The sequence below is a fragment of the Solea senegalensis genome, linkage group LG1, assembly GCF_019176455.1.
Source record: "Solea senegalensis isolate Sse05_10M linkage group LG1, IFAPA_SoseM_1, whole genome shotgun sequence".
In the NCBI taxonomy this organism is placed as follows: Eukaryota; Metazoa; Chordata; class Actinopteri; order Pleuronectiformes; family Soleidae; genus Solea; species Solea senegalensis.
This window is the reverse complement of record NC_058021.1, coordinates 39,145,605-39,172,262: the sequence shown is the minus strand read 5'-3', so window position 1 is coordinate 39,172,262 and position 26,658 is coordinate 39,145,605. Positions and strand designations below refer to the sequence as shown.

General features: G+C 39.0%; 5 protein-coding genes across 8 annotated transcripts in view; 3 read left to right on the top strand and 2 right to left on the bottom strand.

The window, feature by feature from the left end:
* Positions 1-286: 286 nt before the first annotated feature.
* Positions 287-5,226, top strand: mcur1 (mitochondrial calcium uniporter regulator 1). The gene is made up of 9 exons (XM_044048590.1): positions 287-602; positions 1,760-1,876; positions 1,967-2,070; positions 2,262-2,363; positions 2,502-2,543; positions 2,691-2,762; positions 3,170-3,223; positions 3,372-3,486; positions 3,955-5,226. The coding sequence occupies exons 1-9, from the start codon at positions 365-367 to the stop codon at positions 4,008-4,010; spliced, it is 900 nt and encodes a 299-aa protein (XP_043904525.1). The 5' UTR covers positions 287-364; the 3' UTR covers positions 4,011-5,226.
* Positions 5,227-5,909: 683 nt separating this feature from the next.
* Positions 5,910-9,798, top strand: dph2 (diphthamide biosynthesis 2). 2 transcript variants are annotated; one of them, XM_044041192.1, is made up of 7 exons: positions 5,910-6,169; positions 6,435-6,615; positions 6,863-6,975; positions 7,603-7,823; positions 7,905-8,594; positions 9,221-9,403; positions 9,574-9,798. In XM_044041192.1, exons 2-7 carry the CDS (start codon positions 6,466-6,468, stop codon positions 9,699-9,701), a joined length of 1,485 nt encoding a protein of 494 aa, XP_043897127.1. In that variant the 5' UTR covers positions 5,910-6,169; positions 6,435-6,465; the 3' UTR covers positions 9,702-9,798. The 2 variants fall into 2 exon arrangements, with proteins under 2 accessions (XP_043897127.1, XP_043897126.1); XM_044041191.1 differs by having other exon boundaries at positions 5,910-6,173.
* Positions 9,437-14,395, bottom strand: ncf2 (neutrophil cytosolic factor 2). Its single transcript, XM_044041190.1, has 15 exons — positions 14,169-14,395; positions 13,861-13,943; positions 13,598-13,706; positions 13,156-13,290; positions 12,886-12,993; positions 12,707-12,766; positions 12,385-12,428; positions 12,017-12,158; positions 11,527-11,592; positions 11,268-11,331; positions 10,961-11,004; positions 10,712-10,860; positions 10,512-10,623; positions 10,049-10,163; positions 9,437-9,962 (listed from the first exon to the last, which is right to left on the bottom strand). The coding sequence occupies exons 1-15, from the start codon at positions 14,340-14,342 to the stop codon at positions 9,859-9,861; spliced, it is 1,509 nt and encodes a 502-aa protein (XP_043897125.1). The 5' UTR covers positions 14,343-14,395; the 3' UTR covers positions 9,437-9,858.
* A 358-nt stretch (positions 14,396-14,753) lies between these two features.
* Positions 14,754-23,650, top strand: garem (GRB2 associated, regulator of MAPK1). 2 transcript variants are annotated; one of them, XM_044036912.1, is made up of 6 exons: positions 14,754-15,413; positions 16,549-16,689; positions 17,239-17,369; positions 17,595-18,797; positions 19,456-19,610; positions 20,064-23,650. In XM_044036912.1, exons 1-6 carry the CDS (start codon positions 15,293-15,295, stop codon positions 20,917-20,919), a joined length of 2,607 nt encoding a protein of 868 aa, XP_043892847.1. In that variant the 5' UTR covers positions 14,754-15,292; the 3' UTR covers positions 20,920-23,650. The 2 variants fall into 2 exon arrangements, with proteins under 2 accessions (XP_043892847.1, XP_043892838.1); XM_044036903.1 differs by having other exon boundaries at positions 20,061-23,650.
* Positions 23,651-25,302: 1,652 nt separating this feature from the next.
* Positions 25,303-26,658, bottom strand: part of prkdc (protein kinase, DNA-activated, catalytic subunit) — a 30,206-nt gene continuing 28,850 nt past the window's right edge. For both annotated transcript variants that reach the window (XM_044028839.1, XM_044028848.1), the window contains exons 84-86: positions 26,357-26,545; positions 26,029-26,168; positions 25,303-25,722 (exon numbers count right to left, since the gene is read on the bottom strand). In XM_044028839.1, the coding sequence (XP_043884774.1) occupies positions 25,518-25,722; positions 26,029-26,168; positions 26,357-26,545 (534 nt within the window). In that variant the 3' untranslated portion in view covers positions 25,303-25,517. The remainder of the gene's footprint in view (positions 25,723-26,028; positions 26,169-26,356; positions 26,546-26,658) is intronic.

Here is a 26,658-nt window from a genome sequence, read left to right as displayed (position 1 = left end):
ATTATTAAAGAGTGCCAAACATTAATCAGCCCAGTTGATTAACCGGTCTATCACTACTGATAATGAAATGTAATGTGTCAGTACCTCATACTACCACATTAAAAACAATGTTTTAATAAAACGTGAACTATCCTTTTACCCAGTAAATTTGAGTTCTAGTTTAATTTTGTAGCAGTTGCTACACACAACCTTTATTTTTAAAGGTTAGACCGGAAATGATGTTTTTGTTATTCTCTGACCGTGGTTGGCTTGACGTCAGAGGAAAAGTTGACAGTTGTGCTGTAGGAAGTTTTCGTCAGACGGAAGTGAAGTACTCCAGCTGTCTGCCGAGCCGACAGGACGTCCACGGCCGCAGGACGTCACCATGGTATTGAAACAGTGTCATTCAAAAATAAAAACTTTTATTTTCAAACACCCGGAAAAGAAATGGTGTGAGCCTTGTGCTTTTAGTCGGGACTTAGTGAGTTGCTCTCTGCCGACCGTGTCGACCTTGACAGCCGTAAATGCATCACCGTGTTCGGGTTGCGAGGAGTCGCGGACTCAAGGAGCATCTGGACGAAGGAGCTTATATCTGTCTGCTGGAACACATGTATCTGTCAGAGGTAAGTAACAATGAGGTCTATAAAAATAAAATGTAAGCTGCTGCACAACAAAAACAACACATATTAGTGTTTGAATCAGGCCCATGTGCTTTATGATTAGCGTGTCATTGTTTGAATGTCAAATTAAGAGTCATTTTCATACTTCACTCAGTACTCAGACGCATTTTTCACTGGTTTTACATACACATCGTCATGATCGATAAACAGTGAGCACACCAGACTGTTTTCATTTTACATATGGCCCACTATTTGGCAGTGTAACAAATAAATGAAATGATAGACATGTACTCAAAGTGTAGGCTACTACACTTAACACACTGCACACATCTATAGTCAAAGCTCTTACAATCTAAGTCATTGTCAGATATTTGTGAAGCCAAACCATGATGCTGCATGTTGTCAAAGGAAACCTCTGCCCGTATCTTACACTTTATTTACACAATACGCCACAGTAATGGCGGATCTCTTCTCTTCTTCCAGGTTTTGTCACCTGTCCTATAATGCAATTTGTAGTACAAGTTTTAATTAGAATATGTTCGTGCACTGCGGCACATAATCAAGATGTAGCCTGAAATGAGAGACAATAAATGTAATTCAATAAAGTTTATTTAAGTTGAGTAATTTCATGTGTCATGATAATAATAATCATTTGTAATTATTATTATGAAGGAAACAGGAAAACCCAGCAAGAAAAAAAAGCTTCAACCACAGACAAACATAGTAGTCGACCTTCAAATAACAAAATTAACTACTTATACACTAATCACTGCTCTTCATTGCTGTGGTTGCATTTGGCATGACTGTACAGTATGTGTAGGGTGTAGACTGCAGTGTCACACCATCTTTAAATTAATTTGGGAGTATAGATTGTTTTATGAGCAAAACCAGTGACACTGGATTTAACAAACCCTGCTTAGCAGCCGAGAGCTCACATTCAGACAAGTTGTCTTGTGTTTACATAAAGAAATACTCAAAATATCAAAGAAATATCAAGGAATCTGTGACAAAAAGAGCGTGAGGGCATCTGTTTTTAGAGAATATGGTAACATATCAGTACAAAAAATGTTCTTGTATGTGCAAAGACAGAAAGAGAAAGAGGGAAATGACTGCAGCTAAATAAGGCGAAATAACTCATCCATTCTTTCTGTGGGTTTCAGAGCTGAGTACCTCCACCAGAACCTTCCAGTATGACGTGAAAACAAACAAACTGAACTCTGATGTTCGGAAACTGTTTTTCGACACCCATGCGGTGGTTCGACTCCTTGAGGAAAATGGTTTGACTTTATCCTTGTGGCCTAATTTTTCACTTGTTGCTCTGTGTTGTGTTAATAATAACAATAAACATGTCTTTCTGACTCCCACAGGTTTCACAACCATGCAAGCTGAAGTGATAGTGAAAGTATTGGTGAAGATGACAAACTCCAACATGGATATCATCTATAACGACATGGTGACAAAAGTGCAGCAGGTTTGTTTAATTTTCACTGCCGCTTTGTTTTTTAAGTAACAAACTCTTAAATGTGAATGATTTTTTTCTGGATTCCTTGCTCCATTTAATAAAGAAATCATTCAAACTGAATCATTTTGGTTTGTGGACAAAACCAGACATTTGGTAAACACTATATTTAAACATTGTATTTTTTAAAATGTGTTTTGCAGGAGAGAATGTTGCAGCATGTGATGTCTCAGATAGCTGCTGTGAGGAAAGACATGATCATCCTCGAAAAGAGTGAGTTCTCTGCTCTGCTGGCGGAGAATGAGGTTCGTAACATCTGATTCAATTTATCGCCTATCGTCCATGGTCATAGGTGGACAGAACTAGTTATGCTTGCATTAAAATAATGAATACAAATATATTCGATAATGAATTAATTGTCAACATCTTGCAATTCCTTCCAGAAACTCAAGATCCAGTTGCTGCAGCTCAAGGTCCAACTGTCTGTAAGTAGACAGTCTGATTTACTCGTGTTGTGTTAATGTTTTGTGCTTTTATAGTGTTTGTTTAGAAGCACCTCATGATATCATTTCCTTTTCAAAATATGTTTTTATTAACCATTAGTTTTGTTTTGTGCATTTTAAATATTGCAGGATATAATAAATAAAATGCGCTCAGACAACATCTTGGACATGAATATGGAGAAAAGCCGTGTAAAGGAGCTGGTAAGTATGTAAGGAAATTCAATATTGGAGATTTGTTGAGTGTACCTTTAAGCTGTAGTGCATAACTTTTGAATATTGACAAATGTTTGTTGGATTTAAACCACTGTGAATGAGTTCAGGCAATGCCAATTCAGCTCCACATAACTCTCTATGCTCCTCAGTATAACATTCCTGACACCACACAGGGAGTGATGTGTTTCACAACTGATGGAGGAAAGTGAGACGGCTGCAAATGCTTGGATTTTGGCTGAAAATGCCAAGTCATGATGCCATCCAAAAAGTTTCAGAAGTAGATACTATTGCTAAAAATAAAAATGCAGTTACATATAAAAGGTAGCAGATCATGTCAGGTTTACATCCTGCTGCTTGTGCTTCTCTACTAAATAATAATTATGTCTTATTTTCAGAAAGCCCAGCATGAGAGGAAGCTCCTGGAAACACGAAGTGAAATTATGGAAATGGTTAGTATACATGCAGTGCACCTATATAGTTTCCTGTGTTACCACACATCATTTTGTTCATAGACAGATGTTGGTGCCTGTGTGTTCTAAACATCTGGTGGTGGTTAATCTTTGATGTCTGTGTCTAACGGTGTCCTTTATTTTACAGACTGCAGAGCATGATCGTCATTTGACTCAGACCAACATGAGAATAGATACTGAAGTGGCTGGTTTGAAAACCATGTTAGAGTCTCATAAACTAGACACTATAAAATACCTCGCAGGTAAGAAAGAGAGAGAGCTTAATTAGTAGTTGTAGTCTTGAAAACGGTTGTGTTTGTGTTTATTTCACATATAAAACACACATTAAAAGATCAACTATACAGTCATTTTATTACGAGAATATGAAGGATAATTGCATAACAAATCCTCTTGGGGCTTAAAAATTCTCTAGTCAACATGTTTTTGTCATTTCAACGAATTTCTGAAGTGAGTTCAGAGCTCTTTTAAACAAACTTGGTAACTGTTAAGTGATGTACTGTTATTGTCTTGACCTGTAAAACTTACTGTGCCTTCAAAGAACTTAAAATGCACCTTGTGACCTGCATATCTTTCAAATGCATGTATTTTTATGTATATATTGTTGAAACTTCATATCTAAGTCATTCAGCAACAACTAGTAGAATTTAAGAAGTTAAATGTGATTCTAATGTAGACAGAATGAAAGACTTGTGCTTATTTTTCTCCTTCAGGTTCAGTGTTCACTTGTCTCACCGTGGTCATGGGTTTCTATCGTATTTGGATGTGAACTGTTGTCAGTACACAGGAACATGAGTATTCCACTGAAGGCTTCCTCATGTCAGCTGATGTTTTGACCTGCCACTCAGCACTAGTGCCGTCACGGGACAGCGCACCGTCCTTGACCCCTGACCTCACATACAGTAGCTTTAGCCTGCCTTTATCACCCACCCTCACCAAAACCAGTGGGCTACAATTATGACTTTCAAAAGAAATTTCGGTGTCTCCTCTGAATATGCAGAGCCGGCCCAAGGAATAAGTGAACTAAGCGGCTGCAGTAGTATGTGGATTTTAACATATTAAAGAAGTTTAGATATCTAAATAATGTTGACCTTAATTGATTTGGTTTTATTTTTGAGTTATTGCTCATTTAGTGCATCTCTGTTCTAAGTTTTAAAAATCAAAGTCATTAAACTGGTTTACTTGTTTAATTCAAGATCAGTATCGCCACATTATGGCCACTTTTGTGATTTCAATTTGTGATTTCAAATGACGGAACTATAATTAATGCAATTGATAGTGTTACATTAGTATAAATAATAGTCAAGCACTGGCTGCTTCAAGGTGGAGAACATTTTGCTTAGGCCCCACAAAGTATGAGTATGTCAACTTTTAGAGACCAACTCTCTGTCACATCTGACCTGGCTTTGTTGCATTTCATTGATCAGAATTTTTGTTTGCACTGAAATCTCTGAAATTGTGTTTTGTTTTTGTTATGGTGGATGATTCCACCATGTTTCCCCTCTCTGTTGCTCACACAAACAGTCACACAGTAAAATAAGTTATTTTACCCTGCTGGAACATTAATGACTAGGGGACCATATACACTTTTTAAATAATGGAAAGTGAAATTAAACCTTTTTACTGGTATGTAAATATTTTTTTATGTTTATAATGTAGCTGCAAATATAGTAAGTATATTTATATAGCTCATTAAATTCAGGTGGAGTTGAGCCAAAGTGCTTTTCAAAAACAAAGGATGAGAAATGCATAGGGCTGGAACTCAGAAGGAATGCAACTATACTATATTCAACTTGTATGAAATAGGATTCTTGGACTGATGTTACTTGAATAAACTGAATTGTCACTGAATGTAAATCTACACCGAGTGCTGATTGTTCTGTCTTTGTAGCACAAGTCTTATAGACTTGATTCACTGTCTCCTCTGGGATCCAAAGTAGACGGATAATCCTGGATTATTAAAGTGATAAGAAACTAAAATGTGATTCACTGTGTGCGTGTGTTTTAATTTGACTTGAACATGTTTTAGAAATGGTAGTTAGTGAAGATGTGAGGTAATTATAATTGTTTAAACATAATATAAAACATCTAAATGCATAAGACATTACCTTTGAGTCAGGTAAGAAATTAAAAGTTAAATTTGTATATCATTGAATGTTCACTACACATAATATATTGATTATATTGCTTTGTGTCTACAAGGGGATTGTAGGATTTTGTTAGATGGCTGTTGACACACTGCATTTAATGCTGGCACATCAAACATTTATGATTAGTGCGCTTTCTGATGATATAACACATTTAGCATTGAAAATTAGACCATTAAAAGCGGTGAGGCAACAGCATTTAGTGAGGTTTGAAACTAGGGTGGTTTTGCTGTTGTTTTCAAACAAAACTGACAACCCTGGTGTTGAGTCATCTTTATTTCAGTTGATGCTTGTACCGAATGAGGTCGCGGGAGGGCGCTGTAGCACCGTGAGAGGGAGTTAAAAAGAGACTGGACGACAGACGCGGCGTTGTTTAATAAGCTTTGTTTGAACGTCACTTAACGTTATGAGTAAACCCGTGTGAGTTAGGCTGGGTATTTTGCTTTTTACCTAAACCCCTTGTCGCTAGATAATTACAGCAGACCCATGCGACCGGATGTGACTAATTTACCCTGGCTTTTATTTTGAAAAACATGACCCGGAAAGTGTTTGTCCTCGGTAGTTGTAATCTGTAGCTAGCACGTGTGTAGCTGTCAAAGCAGCATGCATTAGTCAACAAATATCCACACACAACGAACTGTGTGGACACGCGTGTCTGTCAGTCCAGGTGCAAAGTGTCATGAATTTTAATAATACTGTAGATTGACTGTAATATAAACGGAGAGTCGTGAAGGCATTAAAGCTAGCTGCTAAGCTAACAGGCCAAGCCCAGTAAAGTTGTGTGAGTAAGTTTTTCTTTAGATTACATATTTTTATTGTTTTTTCAAATTTGGACTGGATTTGTAAGGGGAATGTAAACCGTTTGAAGAGTTTTTGTTCTATATGTGCAAGCAGAGTAAATTTGTTCCAGGTCAAATATGGACCTTTTATCCAGTCATTCACTCACTGTTTTATGTGTTTGTTACTGCCTAATTGCAAACTATCTTCAGCATCTTTAGCAAATGCATAAACTGCTGATAACCACCATGTTTTTCTCTTGCTTACAGACACTGATTGATTTTCTTAAATGATGCAATAATGGCTGATGCGTTTAGCAGCAGCTCAGAAACTGTAATTCAACGTGTGGTTGATGTCACAGTGAAGACAAATACTCCTCCAGAGAAACTGGAAGAGTTGTATCAGATCAAGGAGACATGTGACTTTGTCATTCAGCATCAATTTAAGAAGGTAAATCTTCAGTTATTATGACACAACTTTGAAAAGTGCTGCTACTGTTCAGGCAGATCCATGGATTTTTAACTAACTCAAGCTATTAATATATGCAAAGTAACTAGTAAGAAGCAATCACATTATAGCATATATAATAATAAAAATAAGACCAGTTATTCATAATGGGCCAGCCAGTCAGTTATTTATTAGCTTGTAAGTGTGGTGGATACTGGTCAGAGAAATTAATTTTCCTGAATGTTCACAGGTCGCTTTGCAGTTTCCCGATGAGCTGCTGGTGGATTCAGTTGCAGTCGCAGCGGAAATTGAGAGACAGTGTAATGCCAAGACGTACATTTTAGGGGATACATCCTATGGCAGGTAACACACCAGGCTTAATTTCATGACATTTTGACATATTGATCCTGCACATACTTAGAATAGTTGCTGTATGAATTTGTTTGTGGAGCTGCTGCAGGGTTTTATGTAGGGTTTGCCTTTGAAAATTACCATTAAACCAATAAATGCCTTACTCAATAAAATGTGAGAACTCCTGCAAGTATTTCACTGAAAAAGAAAAGAAAGAGAAAGAATGCAAACAGGGAACAGAAAGGCGAGTGCTTTTACTTTGAAACGCGTACAGAACATGGAGATATAAAAAGCCAGTGACCTGCTGAACAGCATTGCTCAGAGCTGTTGCTGCAGTAGCAGTCAAAGCTCAGGCGAGGCAGAGAGAGAGGAGTCATTCAGACAATGCCATACATTGTGTGTCATATGCAGATTAAAAAAAGGCTGTAGTATAAAGCGTCTCCAGGAAAAGACAGAGGCGATCACTCACTTAGTCAGGAAGTGAGCTGAAGCCCATGCTGTTCATAAAACTAGGTCTTTCGCTATTGTGTCATTAAAAAACAAACTCCTATCTGCAGAACTTGCATACTATGACTGCATGTAGGTTGTCTATCTTATTAATAAAGCTATTGCTCCATATTATTGAACTCTCTTGAGCAGCTGCTGTGTGGACGAGGTAGCTGCAGAACATGTTCGGGCCGATTGCATCGTGCACTATGGCAGAGCCTGCCTCAGCCCCTCCAAGAGGCTGCCTCTGATGTATGTGTTTGAGAGACGACCAGTGGATGTGGAAAAGTGTGCCTCCGCCTTCAGAGAACTCTACCCTGAGACGCAGTGCCGTGTCATCATCCTCTATGATGTTAACTATGTTTATGCCATAAGTAAGCTATTCCTTAAAAGGTTTGTCTTATCACAGCCTAAGAGTTTTGGGTTTACTTCACATCTTTCCTTTCTTTTTACAGGTGATCTTCTGACACTTCTGTCTCCCGAGTATCCAAACCTTGTTGCCTCAGACCTCGTTGTGGAAGGGGAGCAGTGTCACTGTCATGGCCAGATAAAAAGAAAACATTACGACACCTGTGCGTCAGAACAAGCTAACAACCAGGTTATTTGTCAGTTTGGGAGGCAGTTCTCCTTGGAAACTGGTTCAAGTGTAACGGATTACAGTGTATTCTACATCGGCCAGGAAGGAGCGGCCCTGCGTAACTTCATGATGACATGGAATCGCTGCTCGTTTTGTTCTTTTGACCCCATAACTATGATGGGGAGGACAGAGTCAGTAAGCATTAACCGTGCACTGATGAAGCGATATTATGCCATAGAACGGGCCAAAGATGCCAGCGTGGTTGGCATCCTGGTCGGCACGCTGGGCGTGGCCGACTACCTCACCATCATCCAGCAGCTGAAGGAGACTATCCACAGGGCTGGCAAAAAGAGCTACATGTTTGCCATGGGGAAACTGAATGTGGCCAAACTTGCAAACTTTCTTGAAATTGACATTTTCGTGTTAATTGCATGTCCTGAGAACTCTCTGCTGGACTCCAGTGAGTTCTACAAACCTGTTGTGACACCATTTGAGATGGAGGTGGCCTGCAACAAGAACAGGGAGTGGTCAGAGGAGTACGTCACAGACTTTCGACATCTCCTACCAGGTTAGTTTGGAATTCATTTATGACACATCTCTAATCAAGTTTTTAACTTTGTTTTAAGGGGGTGTATGGCTACTAGTTTGGGGGTGAGGTTAAAAGAGGAGGTTATATATACTTTATATCCTCTCACTATCAAGACCTTTTGTCATTGCAGACTATAATAATAATAATAATATAATATAATTAATGATGTACAGGTGTATCCTGATGTACATGAGCTGAACAGAGCCATTCTCATAAAGTAATCAGCAATGCCTGCAAACCATATCAAAATGCCTGCTGTAAAACTGCATATATACAAGATGAGGTAACATTTTTCATTATCGTTATGGCCAATATTATAATTTCATAAAACAAATTAAGGTTTTATAAGCAGTATATTTCCTAGCTTCGAATTAATTTTGAAAATGTTCATTCTGTAAGTACTGTAGAGTACATTTCATTTCAGTAATGTATATTTTAACTTGCAGTATCCTATTTTGTATGCTTTACCACTATTGTTGGAAAATGAGATTCATCCGTCACTCCTACTGTAGTCATTTTGTTGATATGTTGAAGTCTGTATTTTATCGTTGGCAGCATATTGACATTGGTCAACATTTTCTTTGTAAATCTCAAACCTGCTCTAGGTGGACTGAGTCATGTGCCTTTGACTGATCAGTTGGAGGACAGTGAAGACACTGACGTTTCTTTAATCACTGGTGCTCTGCGAAGCCACGGTGTGTCCAACAGTGAGCCTGTTGTGTCCTCGCATGGCTCCTCTGTGGTCCTCAGGAATCAGAATCTCACCATAGCCACAACAAACCCAGCTGGTATGAGACTGTCAGGAAATTGTGCTTCGCACATTGTTTTTCTTTTTCATGTTTATTGAAGAATTGTGGACACGAACAGTAACTGTTACAGACTGTAGCCATAGATACACAGAAGTGGATGTATGCAAATGCCTTGAATTACAGTTACACATTTAGCTTTCTCTTTTCAGCATCATTTCTGGCAGAACGCAGCTGGCGTGGCCTAGAGCAGAAGTTGGGAGAGACTCCTGTGGTGAAAGCAGTAAAGGGCAGGAGAGGAATAGCTATCGCCTATGAAGAGGAAGGAACATCTTCATGATAATTTACCAGGAATCCACATGGTCTTCATATGATTATTTAACCGTCATTGTCACTACAATTCTGCACTATCTTACTTCAATAAATAGTCAAAATTGTGGCTGTGGTCGGAGTACCTAACCAGTTTCTTTTTCCGTTTCACCGACTGAATTGTGCAATCACTTTTGTTTATCAGTGACATTCACAGGAACTTCCTCCACAAAGGATGCAGGGAATATACCAATGTGTCCATTACACTGACCTTCCAACCAATCCTGGTTAACTAAAGAAAAAGAAAGAGACATTAATTAAAACCAAACATCTTGATTAAAGTCACAGGTTGTGTGAAAAGTCTGTGAAGAGTCTCACCTCTACAGAGCAGTGTGATTGTATCCCCTTGATGAAAACTGAGATCCTCTGGATTTGATGACTCATAGGAATGAAGTGCCATGAACCGGATCTCGTCCGGTTTTTCATCAGTTTGCTTAAACCATAATACACCCACACACCAGTCAGAGTTGCTCAATTTCATCATAGCTCAAGCAGTTTGCTTTGGGCTTGAGTGTTGTTTTGCTTTAACTCTACAATGCCTGCACTTTATCGTGTTTGAGATCTTGTGTAATGTCACAATCACATATTTAAACTGTTGATAAAAAAACACACCATAGTAATATACCACACTTAAGACTGTGACGCTGATCACGTCCATGCCATGTATATTTTTTTTAATAGTTTGACATTAACATTAATCAGTAAAAAAAAAGCTGCAGTGTCAACTAGAATAAGAATTTATTGAGGACATTATGAACAGTAGTATGTGACTGTGTCTTACCTTCTTGGTGTGGCACCACAACGTGATCCACCTCCCATTGGCATGACTCCACACACTTTCCATTTCTGTTTTGGCACTGATCACGCTTTGTTCATCAGCCTCAGAGCTTAAACTAAATCAAACAACAGGACTTAATCCTGTACTCCGCAGCAACACAATATACTGGTTTAACTGGAAAATATTTTAAATGTGCACTGTACCTCAAGGTCACTGCGGTAGAGGGGAGATTCAGTTTCTTACTGATTTTCTCGAGCAGCATGTCAAAGAGAAATTCAGGGGGTAACGAGATGGCAAAGGTGAATGTGTGATGGACTTTGACAATGTATGAATTATCAGTAGGCTGGGCATCCTGAAAAGGATGAAAAGATAATTAGTTTCATATTCTCTCAGCAATGAAAGCAAAAGTTGTGTGAAGAACATTTTGCCTCAGGGATTTTTACTCGGCATACTTTATGTTTTCTGTCTTCATTGCGGTTCTCACTTAGAGTCGGACCTTCAATACATAAAAAAAGACAGAAAAGGGGTTATGTCCATGTGGTATTGCTTAAATAAATTGCAAATGCCTCCTGTGTCACAGCTCAAATTTTCACAGAAGAGCAAAAGCCTTCTTCATGGCAGTAGGAAAAGCACAGGTGGAAATCAGTGATGGCTGAGTTGCAGTTAACTGTAACCTGGAGTCGTTACTGTTATCACTAACACCTGTGCTTTAGCTACAAGGCTTATTTAGCACCTATTAGAAAAGGGTGTAGAGAAAACCTTGTTTTCCTGTTCTCCTCTCAGGTCTGGTTGGTGGCTTTCGACTTGGGGGCCTTCGTATTCCCTGTCCATGGTTATTCCCAGCCGATCGATGTCATTCAAAATACAAATGAACATGACAATCATGCAGGATGTAGCCATTATTTTCATACTGACAACAAAAGTTCCACATTTCAGCACATGCAACTCCGGAAATTTGCAGATAATGTTTAGAAATGAAGGAACTGGTCATTGGTATCCACAAATACTCATTCCTTACCTCGTTCTGTTTAGATTTCGATGAGATTTCCAAAGGTTCCAGGTAGTTGTATGGAACCAGTCCCCTCTAGAATCGATGTAGAAATTGAGGTGTGTTTTAAATCCTTTTGTAATATTCCATTAAAGGCCAAATGCATAAACTTTAAGTGAGATTATTTGCATTTATCAGAAATAGAAGAAAACATATACTTTTGGTATAAATTACAACCAACTGATTGGATGATTATTATTATTACCCCAGAATGAGCCTTTTATATTTATATCAGGAGAAGGGTCAGATCTACTCAGGCCACCATATTGGACCATCATATTTCTATAATAGCCCTCAATGGACAAACAATATCTATCCATATTATTTGATTTTTGATTCTAGCTTCAAGATGGAAGTTGAAATGGTGAGGAGAGGGGTATATACATGTTTACACACTGTAACTTTACACATACGTAACACAAGTGTTCTAAGTGTACGTGTCTTTATGTGCTGCTCTTACTCTGTCATTGAAGACCACAGTTGCCCAGTTATCAGTTCCCTTCTGCAGCACAAACACAATGTTGCCCGGCACTACGGCCAACTCCTCGCTGGTCTCGGGGATAAACTCAAACAGAACAGTGTGGGGCTCTCCCTCCAAAGCCCTGCAGAGATAGGATACACCCAATTGCTGGTATTAGAGTATGCACACCAAACTGTCACAGCTATTAGCATTTGTAAGTTATTTTTATTTGTTTATTTTTGCTCTACCGCATGATTTTATTCCATTATGCACGTCATCCATGTAGAATATTTGTAGTTATTTGCATACAAAGCTTATTCAGAACAACTCATACGTAGTTCAAAATTCAGTAGATTCAACGGTTCTACCTGAGAACTTCAGGTTCTTTTGGACGAGTTGGACCATCTTCCGTCTGTCGAATGTAGACAAACAGGCCAGAATTACTGGAAACACTTTGAATGTATTTGTCCTCAACACGGTGCAGCACAGCAATACAACAAGTTTTATATAAATGGTTTTATATATATGAACTCATGCCTGGCAAAGTTTATTGTTATATGAAGATCATTTACAATGCACCTGTTACATCTAAGTTATCTGTGCATTATGGTCACCAGTGCAGGCTAATCAGGGTTGTACACATTTTAATGCTGCTTAAGTTTATATAGCATCAGATTTGACTGTTGTCACCTGAGGCTGTAATGGAGCAAAGCCAGAAAAGTCATCCTGAGGAACGACAGAGGCAACCACCTGAAGAGAATGTAACATATATGTGGCATTGAGATTGGCATTTAACTGGCCTGGATGACAGTTTAATTGTGTCCATGTAGTAATAGTTGTGTAATTGATGTCGGTTAGTAATGTATTACCTTCGCTTTGCCCAGATAGTCCTTCTTCTCCAGTTCAGCAACATAGTGCTTATTTGGTTTAAATAGCACTTTTGATGGGAACTCCACCAGTTTGAAAGTTTTCTGTTTCTGTTGTTGGAATTGCATCACAATTAAAACAATAATGTCAAAGTAAATCAGCAGAAATGCACTTTGATATGTACACCAGTAGCACCATCCATGCTTTATACGTGACCCCCTTCACCTGCAGTACTTATTGAGATGTGACATGTCAGTGTGCCATTTTCATACCAGTGTTGACTGCAGTGCTTGATCAATGATGTTGAGCTTGGCCTCTGTTTTGCAGTCGAGAGCCTTCACAAGGTATTCTTGGGCTTTTTCCCAGTTGTCCAGCTGGGCCTCAGCCAACGCCATATTATGGAGAACCTGTCTCAGGAAACATTGATTTTGTATCAGAGGCTTGTCACTAATTTGATTACTCATGGATCCCATGGAACTCAGAAGAATGAGTTACATCCACACAGGGAAATAAAATCCAACAAACTGGAGAGTCATAAATCAGTAGACAGGTTTAACAAGCGTTAGAGTTCAGGATAAATGTGTTCTACTGTAAGTCACTGGGCCAAATGAACAGTAAGAACTATACTGTAAATTTGTGTATTTATTTATAAATGACGCAATTTGGAGGTTCAACAAGAACATATAAATTAACTCAGGGGTTTAAGATACTTACATCACATGCATATAATTTGTATCTGAGTCCAAGTGCTTTGTAATCGATCAGCTGATTTCCTCTTAGTTTTTTGAAGGCATGCTGGAAATCACCTGAACTCTCTTCATACCTACGAGCAGGAATAATTCATGAATTTGCATATTAACGAATCACAAACATTGGGTAACAGCAAATTGTGTCTGATACAAAGATGTTTTGATATTCACTTTTAAAAAATGAAAGATTCATATGGACATTTTCTTTAGATTAGTGGTGTTTCCTACCTCTTTTTTCTATAAAAGGTGATTCCTCTCTGAAAAAAGGCAATGGCCAAATGCTCATCCTTGCGTATGCTGCAATCAAATGCCTGAAAGAAAAGAAAAACCTCAGCTTCCTCTGCAAGAAAACAGAAGCAGTAAATACAACTTCTTCTTTTTCAGTTACTTACACTTTTCGGTGGTAAAATACATCTCAACGTTATCAGCTACACACAAACAAGATTTTACTTTTGGCTGAGTAATAAATGTGTAGCCTACCAGTAAAGTAAAAATGTACCTTTTCAAGCCAGTATCCTACTGGTGGTCAGACATACCTTTTCAGCAGCATCCAGGTCTTGGTTAATAAGATGGAGACAGCCTATGTCAAAGCTAATTTTGGAGTTTGGTTCTTGGATTGACAGGAAAATCTCAAGTGCTCCTGACAAATCCTGTCTTTCAACATGAGTGACAGCCTCATCCCACTGCCGCAGAGTGTCAACAAAAGACATAGTCGCTACAGTTTGGTGTACAATGAATTCAGAGCAGAATGAGGAAGTTCCTTTATATTTGTACCAATGAAATCAGGAAGTACGATGATGACTATCATTTCCACTTCCACATCTCATTGCCTGCCCCCACATTGTTGTCTGGCAGGTGTGTGTGGACAGCTTAATGACCTTTATATGTATGTATATATTTTTATATATACATACATATATACGACTTTGGTTATGCTGTCCAAATGAATGGAAATCAGTGTCAAATAGCTGCATGTGGGTGTGTGAAAATGACAACAAAAAACAAAAACACTTTATAACACAATGAAGGAGTATTTGAAAGAAATACTTTCCACTGAAGGAAATGTCAGATTATTTTTGGAAGCTATGACAGGTAAACATGTCGATTGTGTAATAAGGACTGAAGTACACAGAGATAAGGATGAAGTTGTGTGTGTTTTTACGATGACGTACAAGCCTCACAGCTGGAGCAACAAGTGGTATTTTATTTTGGAAGATGCTGTCATTATTCGGCCGTCCTGCTTTTCCAGTCAGTTTTCAGCTTCAGTTATTGTTAGCCATCGTTTCCAATGAGCGAATATGCACATGACAAAGCGTACGAGTGTTTAGGTGATGTTATCGCCACCTCGTTTGGCGCCCAAAGTAAATAAAACTTTTATTTTAAAAGAGCAAATTACGCGTTTCCGTTGTTCGTGTGGCTAACTTGCCTCGGTGCTGCCGTCGCTAGTTAAACAAACATGGCTCTGCTACATTATCAGACAACATATCTTAATGATACGTAGGCAAATGATAATGCGACGATCAATGAGGAACGTGCCGACTGTAAAGCTGTAGATGGGGACTCGGTGTTTTGTGAAGCTAGTTAGCTTGTTGTAGCCTTTTGTGACCGCAGTTACACTCAGCTAGGTTAGCTTCCTAGTTGGCTAATGTAAGCTAGCAAAATGGACCTTGGAACAATGTTGTACAACAATTTAAAAGATGTTACGTGGAGCACGACGTCCCTGCCATTGGATCAACTCGTCACTGCTTACAGACTGCCTCAAATTGTCAAGCTGGACAATGGTTAGTAACTTTCTGACACTGTCAAGTTTATGAGCTACAGCCCAGTCGTAGCTAGCAGCTATTTAACAGCAAGAGTAAACTCAGTTGTTTTACACAACTATGCGGTTTATTTTCTCAACCTGTCTTAACGATTGCCCAACAAAGGTCTCTAGTTTAGGTTCGAAAAGTTGGTTACTGTACAGACAACTGTGCTGTCAAGTGTAACCGTGTAGCTAATCCGAAAACGAACAAGTTATAAATGTGTGGGAGGTGAACAATAGAAAACATTACATAGGTGTTTCATTTTAAAGTGACAACTGTTGGTTAGATATATATATTTAGCGTGGGACAACAGATTAAACAGAGTTGGGTTAGAGCACGTAAGTTAACTGTTCATTAGTTAAGATTGGGAAAAGTGTGTCTTCTGACTCATTTTGGGGCTCAAATAAGATTTGTTTAACATGACATGACATCAAACGATAGGCGACTGTAGTGCGAGGTCAGGGCCATGCTTAGTATAGCAATGAAACCATTATGATAAGTAGTGTTTTCGAGAGGTATTGATTAAGGAATTAGTAGAAGTCGATGGACGATAGTGACTTGAGTGCTGTGTGGAGCATCCTGATCCTCATAAATGATGTTTAATTATCTTGGCCAACCATCATGAGGGTTCATTTTAGTTCTGCTCTTACTGCTCCCAAACTCAAGTTTAACACCATGAGCTATTATGACATGTCATATTTTTCGAAGTGATCGGCTGTTGTTACAGTACTCCTCATGTTAAGTAAACTGTTAATAGCATTTAATGACTTCAGGAATAAATGAAGGCATTATTTGTATAGAAATACTGGCATGTATGAAGATATTCTGAAGTATTATTTCATGGGTTGTAAAATATAATTTGTAGCGAGGAAAAAATTAGCTCCATACATTAGATTACATGTATTACATTCCTTGTAATGCAGTTTTAATGAGGCACCATTGTGAGATATGTGTTCTCTCAGACTGAAGTTGCCAGTGGATGTTTCTTTGAAACTGCTGTGAATGGTGTTACAGGGTGTAGACCTCCATTTTTCTGTCTCCATATTTTCTTTGCACCTGCTTGTGTTTAATGAGATGTGAACATCACTTTTCTGGTTTGTTTTTAATCCTGTAGGTCAGTTGGTGGAAGGTTTGAGAGATAATGACTACCTCTTGATTCATTCCTGCCGTCAGTGGACGACTATTACTGCCCACAGTCTTGAGGAGGGACACTATGTCATTGGACCCAAAATAGAGATCCCAGTGCACTATGAAGGTATGACATATTTATTGACATGCTTCTTCGATTTGCCTTATATAAACCCAATAAGTTGACGTTTCGTGTCAGGTCAGGTCATTATACACATATATATAAGAAATAGAACATGTCATTGAACATTGAAAGCATTAAAAACACTAAACATTGATGCCAAACTCTCACTGCTGTTTCCTTGGTGTGAATGCACCTTTTAAAATTCAGGGCCTCGGTGACTCAGTTTGCTCACACCACCATGTTAGCAGGTTTGAGTTTGAGCGATTTATTATTATATTGCAGAAACTGACACTGACTGTATTTGACGATTACAATACCCCTGGGTGCTTTTCACAAGTATGGAAACAGCTGGAGTGGAAATCATTTTAGACCTCCCCATGTACAATATCTTCAACTGTCTGATGAACTTTCCCCTGGTCTACTCCAAAGAATGCTGTAGTGCAGTAGAGGATGTGCATTGCATATATTGTACTATCATTGTATATTGTCCACTTAATGATCCTTCAGTGTTTTCTTGTCATATTAATAATAATCTGCCTTTTCTTCCCTTAGGTCAGTTTAAGCTACTGGAGCAGGACAGAGATGTCAAGGAGCCCGTACAGTACTTCAACAGTGTGGAAGAGGTGGCCAAAGCATTCCCTGAAAGAGTATATGTCATGGAGGAAATAACTTTCAATGTCAAGGTAGATTGTAGATTACTGTTGTTTGATGAATGACTACTACCATTTCTTATGTCCGGTTCATTCTACATAGATGTTCATTTACATTTAAAAGTTACACACAGTTTAAAGCTAGCTGTCACACAGTCCTTTTGTGGGGGTCAATTTTCTTTTAACATCGTCTCACTCTTATATAAATATTAATGTGTTAGCCTCATAGTAATACTTGTTCATGTTACTGCTGCACAGATGGCTTCAGGGGAATGCAATGAAGACACAGAAGTTTACAACATCACACTTAGCACCGGGGATGAGCTTACATTAATGGGCCAAGCTGAGATCCTCTACGCCAAGACCTTCAAAGAAAAATCAAGATTCAACACCATTTTTAAAAAGATCGGGAAGCTGAACTCCATCAGTAAGATCGGTCGGGGCAAGATGCCTTGCTTGATCTGCATGAACCATCGCACCAACGAAAGCATCAGCCTGCCTTTCCAGTGTAAAGGCAGATTCAGCACTTGTAGTCCTCTGGAGCTTCAGATGCAGGATGGTGAACACACCATCAGGAACATTGTGGAGAAAACCCGTCTACCAGTCAATGTAACGGTACCCGGCACACCACCTCGCAACCAGCATGACCTCCACCTCATCCGTGAGGGTCATCGGTACAAATTGGTCAACATTCAGACAAAGACGGTGGTTGTGTGCTGCGTTTTGCGAAGCAACAAAATTATCCCCATCCATTTTCCGTTTCACATGGCCATGCCCAGATTTATTATTCCAGAAGAACTGCTGCAAGGAGAGTTGTGGCTAGATACTATGGTGCATCGCTGGTTCTCCTTCTGTCAGGACCAGTTTGACATTGACGACTATTCCCGTGCTGTGCGAGATGTGCGGACAGACTGGAATGATGAGGGTAAGAGCCCAAAGAAAGGCAGCGGTAATGGTAGTTGCAGTGGAAGCAGCGGAGGTAGCAGTACCTCCAACGGGTGTCCCAGCAACATGCAGATTCCCAGCTCTTTATCTTACGCCAGGGATGAGCTCACCCAATCCTTCCACCGACTTTCTGTGTGCGTGTACGGCAGTAATCTACATGGAAACAGTGAGGTCAACTTGCAGGGCTGTATGACACTCTGTGGGGATTGGGCTCTTCTTCCCTCTGATTGCATTCCGTCAGACTCGGGAGAGAATGAACATTTTTTCCCTGAGCTGCTGGACAGCACAAGCCAACAACCACCCTTCAACAAGTCTGATGTTCCGTATGAGGAGTTGTGGTTGGATCACTTGAGAAGTCAAATCCCCAAACCCTCGTTAAGTGAGGGAATCAGAGGCATTAACAATGGCTGTGGAACAACAGCAGCCTTGTCATACCCTGTCACTTGTCCTGTTGGGGCAATAACCAGTTCAGATGTCTCTCTTACTCCACCACCGGTCCCACCAAAGTCTGAAGCTGTGAGTATAATTATTATTTCCACCAAGGAGGTTTTGTGTTTCAGTACTGTTTGTCTGACTGTTTGCCTTTTAACAAGATTATGCAAAAACTACAAACTCTTCAAGAACCCATTAACTTTTGGAGTGGATTTGATTAAAGGGGGTGGACACAGGGCTTTTTTCTTCTTACTTCCATTGGGAGATGAGGCAGTTTTTTTCCAGCATTTTCTTGATCTATGGAACAGCGCTAGAGATCATAATGAAACAAATAGTCATGTGTACAGTGTTACTATCGACAGACAGGAATAATTGGATGCAAATCTGGGTAACAAATATGTGCTGAAAGTGGTATGAGCTTCCTGTGTGAACAGAGTCTGTGAAGCTGGCATCAATAAGTTTAAAATGTGCTGGATTTTACACATTTACACATTGATTTTTTGTTAACCCCTCCTGCATAGATTGTTAATATGAACCCATAACAATGTCAGACTTACTGTCTTTACAAGTAAAACCGTTTATACTAGGTAAAGTAAATACTTAGTTTTTTGCAGATTAAATGCTGACCATAATTTAAAAGATTTAATAAAATCTAAAAGATTACAACACAAATCGACAACAAACCACCACAGAAATTTTTTTTTTAATTGTCAGTCTCACAGTCTGTTAATTTTCTTTCTAGGTGAAGGAAGAATGTCGTCTTTTGAATGCCCCACCAATCCCTCCGCGAGGTTTGAAACAGATGCCGTCTGTGCCCATCCCGTCAAAACCACGACAGAAAGAGACTCGCTCTCCAAGTCCAACCCTCTCTTATTACTCCTCTGGTCTCCATAATATGTAAGAACTCAAAGCATTTCATTGTACAACTGCAACAAACATTACACTTGGTTACCATAACAAAAGAAGACATCTGAAAACAAATTCATATTTAATCCCACACAAGCGAGGTTATATAAACATAGCATTATTCTTGTTCCAAAAGATGATATGCTGACATTTCTGCAATAGCTCTCTGTGGATTCTGTTTTCACTCCTCCATGCAACTACCCTCTGAAATCCACCGACGTGTTTTTGTATAGATGCAGTAGCTGTGTCCCTCGTGTATTCTCATGATACATTTTAGTGCAGATGAAAAGAAATTGACTTGCGGATTTAAGTTTCTCCTGAGCCGGCATTCTTTTCTTTAACAGCTGTAAAACATGTCAGTGTTAAATATCTAAACCATCATGAGACTTACCAGGGGTTTTTCTGTTCTACCATGTAATAACAATATGTTTTCGTCACCAGAAGTGGAGCGTGTGAACAAGAAGCAGCCGACCCACAAGAGCAAAGCCATGTGTGCTACCCATGTAACTGGGGTAAATCCAACAGTACCGAGCCAAATACTTTGCCCAGCAGCAGCCTGCCATCAGATGGGATGTCATCCAGATTGTCTTGGCCAAATAACTTCAGCGGAGGAGAATCACACTGCATGGAGGAATTTCTACCGAGCAGCTGTCGCAGTTACTACAGTTATCCCAGAAAAAGGTCCCCGAGCACCCCAAAAACCTGCACGTCGAGTCTCGTCGATTTTGATGGCCGAGAACACGCACTGAGCAGTAAAAACTTTCGGTTGCAGAACGCCTCTCTGAATCAAGTCTGCACAAAATCCTCAAGTTACAATTCAGAAGTGTACAGAGACAAGCCGATAGAAGAATCCAACACTAAGCAGAGCCTCTCCTGTCCCATCTTACCCCCGAGGACGCCAAAATCAAACGCTGTAAAGAAGTGCACAGATGTGCCGTTAGCGCCGGGCTGTGACAGTCAGCAGGACAATACAGAATGTTCACTTACACAACCCGAGCAGAGCACCAAAGAGATTTATTCCATCTGTAACTCATTAACTCCAGAGAATCCGTCCTTGTCGCCTGCTGTACAGTGGCAGCCCCCGTCCAGCCTGGCAGGCCTCTCCATCGAAGAGGTGTCGAAATCCCTGAGATTTATTGGCCTGCCAGACGACATTGTCTCCCTTTTTGTGTCGGAGAAGATCGATGGGAATTTACTCCTGCAGCTCACCGAAGAGATCTTGTCGGAGGACTTCAAGTTAAGCAAACTGCAGGTGAAGAAACTTATGCAGTTCATAAATGGATGGAGGCCCAAGATCTAACCTATTAACGACACTAAATCCTGCTGTGATGCAGAGTCATGCCTTCAGTATATATGCTATGCACACGACGCCACAAAGAATTTCTTTTGTTGATATTCATTTTATGTTTCTTACGATATTGTGGAGAAGATTGTTGGGTTCTTCCCAGCCCACTTAAAAGTTCTGTAACTCTATGAAATCATGTGGCACTTTCATGAAGACATTGTCATATTTTTCCTCTCATGGCCGCTGTAGTGTTTGTGTCATTACACAAACCATCAAATTTAATCTAAAATAAAAACACTATTTAGACGAGGATAGAGAAAAAAAAAAAAAAAAGAAGAATCTAATTGACGAGGACTTGTTCTTAAAGGGGATTATTAAAGAATATATATTTTTTCATTTCAAATAGCTTTATTTGCATAAAGAAATAATATGTCTCTTTAATATGACTTTTTAAAGGGCACAAACCAGAGAATGGGCTTTGACATATTATTGTGTAATTTACACATGAAATCCAATATATAAACACTTTGCAGGTACATTTATCTTCACCCACCCCAAGGCATTAATCTCTTTTTTTGTATGCATATGTATGCATTTACTTAGTATTTTGTATGGGATTAGTTCTTGCACGTTTTTAATGACACTAAAGTTACTGGAATTTAAATTTGTGAACTTTACAAATGCAAACAGTCGATTTAATTCACGACTGTGTATTCAAATATTTGTGGTCTTTTAAAAGTCTACTACCCCTTTAAGCTAGTCTCACGCTGAGCTCCATCAGAAAATCTGTTTTTTTTTACTTTTACAAATCACAAAACTCTGCCTTCATCTTACGAACCCGTGGTATGTTATTGATGTATTATTCATTTGGCAGATTGGAAATTTGAAGTGGGTCAGTGGCCGTGCCGGTAAAGAAGAGTTTATTTTTCTCTATAAAGAAATTGTGTATGAATTATTTTTTAAAGGTAAAACAAAACCCACGTTTCTTTTGTACTTCAGTCTGATATCACTTTGCACCATTACGGTTTACGGTCTCCTTTTTACAAGATGAGTTGCTGCACACTTTTAACACAATTGGGCTTTTGTTAGAAATCTTGGTGTGATGTCGTTCTATTCAGAACTATGGTAATTAAGTGTGAGCTAAATCAAACGATTGTCTTTGTCAACTCTTCTCATTCAAGCTCTTATTTCCTTTTCATGCCTTTTTTGTTGTTGTTAAATACAGCAACTATACTAATTACTCTAACCTGAGAAGAGTCTCCACTAAATGGAGGTTATTTATAATTGAGGATTAATGGCTGATGTTTAAAGTCCTCACTCGAACACTAACGCGGTTGTTCTACGTTAACTACAAATTACGCATCATGCACTTTGTTAGATTTCAGTCTAATTAACTGCAATTATGGTCATTAAATATAAAAAGAAGAAGTGTCAATGAGGAGAGAGAGAAGGGGGGTGAATGCACTACATTTTCAAAATTAAAACGGTACGTCTCCTCATTGTATGTATTACAAGTGTACTCTAATGCAAGACATGAGGAAAAGCTTTTCTGCGCCTTAACCCAGAGACCTTAAAATATGTTATTTCATCTTGGCTTAACGGTTTCATTTTGCCGGTGTTTCAACGTCTCACTGAGGGAATGTTAAGTTTGCCTTATGACCCTCGGAGGCATGCAAACCTAAGTAGAAAATGATCTGCTCACGTATTTGGTACATTTTGTCTGTAGCTTTGATTCGATTTGAGTCGATTTATTTATGCAGTTATTTAACACAACAAAATATGCAGAAAAGTTATTCTGTGGCCATGTTTAGGGCTGATTTTATTGAAGGTGCCTCAGTCACAATGGCTTCTATAAAACCCCAGGTCTCATCTGTGTTGGCTGTTGTTTTCTGTCACTTTTTTTTGCAGTGGGTTGTTACATGTTGTACTTGATATTTTCATTTTGTATGTAAAATGTAAGTTTAAAAAAAAAAAAAAAATTGTTGAAATTATTTTTACAGAGGAAAAAGCTTATGTTCAAATTTGTTTTTTTGTTGTTTTTTTACTCTGAAAAACTTGGGTTGTACTTGGGTTTACATAAATACACGCATTAAAGTAACAGTCGCTGATAAAGAAGAAGAAGAAGAAGAAGAAAAAAAAAACAAACCTGCCAGTCTCCATCACACTACATGGACAGTGACCCCTCTCACAAAAAAACAAAAAACAAATGTTAATAAGCCACGTGTCCAGTTTATTTTCTAACTTAGTCACAGTATGGATGTTTTCATGGGGAATGGTATGTGTCTGTGGACACTGTGATTGTATGGTGGATTATTTCCTATGCAAGAAACATGGTCTCATAAGAGACCATGGAGTGGAACAACAGAGCAGCAGCAGTGGAGCATGTGTTGAAATAGCCACAGTGTTAATTTCAGCAGTGGGACTCTTCCTAGTCAGGAATTTTACTTGAATATTTTAATTGAATAATTCTAAGATATGAACTGTGAACACACACCTGTTGACATACACTACCGTCATCACACAGTGAATGCTGAAGGGCTTTCCATGTTGGTGACACCTGTCGGCTCTGGACTGAGGCTGAGATGAGATTTTTCTTTTTTTGCCATTTTGGTGCAAAACAAGAGGGAAAGTGCTGTGACACTGGGGTTTGTTAACATTTAGCGTGGAGTTAAGAACAGTTCTCTATGTACTTAACTCTCGTTGCCTTGTATTTGATTGAATAATCTATTAAAAATGGATTAACTGACGTCTGTGTTTGTTCACGTGAGATGCATTTAGAAAGGGACAAAATGTGTGGTGACTTTTGATCTGAATATTGTTCAAATCAGTCACATCGTCTTGGTATAATCATACACACGGGATTAATCTAATCTTGGCACACTCAAATTAAGTTTGTAGAAGTCATAGAAGTCGTAGAATATGTGACCTATAAACACCCCCAGGATGTCCATATAAGGAGTTGGTTATTATTCCCATGGCAATTTACCATGGGTGCACCTGAACACTAAGGGTTAATTAACCAGTCAACAGAAAATTGATCAGTAAAACAAACTTTCTAATCAGGAATGTCAAGCATTAGACATTTTACCTCCTTGGATGTAAGACTGATGATCTCTCGCTCTCTAGGTTGTTGTGATTTTTCTGTAATTTAATAATTGGTTAAAATGAATGAATGATTACCAGTTTGTTGCAGCCCTGCAGGTTTTTTTGTCTTCTCCAAAAGGGCCTCATTAGTAAGAACTTATTGCAGACGACAGTTTCAGCAACCAGTTAGTACGACATCGCATCTGGTTGTGTGAGGACATGAAGCCACTGTTTCCTGCCTTTACACAAATCTGGTTAGCGTCTCGCAGTTCAAAGATAACAGTTCTGCTTTTTTGTTTTGGTCCCCTGAGGTAATGAAATGAGTTATGAAGACAGAAAGACGCAATGAATCGCAAAATTTACAGCATGTACTGTACGGAAACAGAAACTGCTTTGTACATACAGCAGGAGAAAATAATGATAATAAAAAAAAACATTCTGACAACTTTTCTCCTGCATATTTCAGCATTTAAGTACAGATCTCAACCAAAGAGAGGCCATTTTGTCGTCCGTAGACCTTTATATAACCTGCAACATACACAACAGGCAACATATGCCAGAAAACTCCATGTCTTTGCCAGCTGTATTCATAAAAAAGTGAACATGGTGGACAGATGTTGTCCTGAGAGACAGAAGAGTTGGATCACTGCCATAAAACATAGAGAATGGAACAATGGGAACTCACAGGCAACAGATTCCGCTCGGAATTCACAAGGAGGGAAAGTGTACTAGAAAGTTGGAGATGTTGGGTGACTGCAGGTCTGGGATAATGTCTCTTCTGGCTGTTTTCATACTCAAGGAAAAACACCGGAGTCATTATTAAGGGTCACTTACAGTCAGTCAGGTTTTGTGGTATATTGCTCAAGTTCTGTGGAAGTTAAGTGCACAGAGAAGGCAAATGTTTTCCTGCCAACATACGCCCAGAGCTCTATAGCACAGGTTTACAAATGTGTTCACCCTCAAAATTACCTTTTTAGGTGCAGTTAAACACTTGAAAGTCTAGTTTTAAGATATTATAGGGCTGCAACTCATGATTATTTGCATAATTGCTTAATGTTTGGTCCAAAAATCAGTCAGAAAATGCTATTTTGTCAGCAAACCCAAATGAATTTCATGATTTCTTTGTGATATGAAGAAAACTAGAAAACATTTAGATTAAAGAAGCTGAAATTTCAGAGCTGGTTTTGAATGAATTATTAAAATAGTTAACAATTCATTTAGTAACTGATGAATAATTGATGAATCGTCACCTAGATATGATTGAACTCCCCCACTTTTTTGCAAAAGTGCAAGAAATGATGAACCGACAATGTCTCAGATTTATTAACAAACGTTTTTAATATTGTTACAAGTGCTTTGGTCGTGACACAAAACATGAAAACACTTCTTCAATATCAGAAGAAGACCTTTTTGAATACAACAAACTCCCAGGACAAGACCACAAGACCTAAACAACCATCTTTTCCTTCATATTTTCAACACATTTGTGCGATCCATTACGATGAAGAAATCTTCCACTAATCCAAGAATCAGAACCATGGCTCCCAGCCCGCCCAAACTCTGCCAAGAACATTTGGATCTGTGGCCTGGTCAATGAGACAGTCCACCTGCTTCTCCACTGACAAGTCTGCAGCTGGAAGTTTTGCACGGATGTTGTGCTCCTGTGTTCCCAAGGCCACAGACTGCATTCCCTGGAAGGCAGCGTCCTTCTCGAAGCCCAGCTTCAGCTCCTCACTGACGAAACAAAGCAAACCAGGGATAATTGTATCAGGAATCTGTGATAACAACTTGTATCAAAATAAATAGTTTTTTAAGATACTTCATGAACTTATGGTCATTTTGAACACAATTATATCACAGTTAAAGGTCTAGTGTGTAAAATGAAGGTTCAATTATGTTTATTTGAAATAATTGAAAACAGAAAACACTTTTAAAACAGTTTTTATTAAGTGTACAATCACCTTGATCCATGACAATGGATCAATTAAAAAACAAGATGAAAAAGAAATCCCGATGACTACATGACTCAGTGTGTTATACCTGGTGATCGTAGCCGGATTCGCTCCTTCTAGTTTCCTTCTGGCGAAGTTCACCTTCTGTAACGGGTACCAGTTGATTTCTTTGGTGTTTGTGTTTTCTGTCCACGTGCCTCCTTTCTTCAGTTGTTTCAGCTCAAAGTTCTGCGCCACAGCAATGAGAAACATCACTTAAAAAAGTTACATCAATGAACAATATTGCTTTGCAAAATTATACAACAATAAAAATATAAAGGTGCTGAAATCAACGCCTCAGCACATAAAAGATCCTATATCTCCTTCACCTGCCCCACTCACACGTCAGACAATACAGTTCATGGCATCTTTGTTACCTTCCAGTCCAGCGAAGGCTCCTTGACAAACACGTCCATGGTGTTCAGCAGAAGATCTGGCTCGGCCCTGAAGGCACGCAGTGAGTGGACCATGACGCTCTGGATCAAACCCGACTCCTTCAAGGGTTGCATCAGATTCACAAATTGTCTGGTCAGGCGGAAAGGCATGAGCTCCGGGACAGGAAGGAACTGTGTGGGCAGAGATTCTATTATTTATTTATTTAGATGTCAACAATGAACAGTTGATGAAAAGTACGGGATCATATAACCCTAAAACGTTCCTCTCTTCCTTCATTTATATT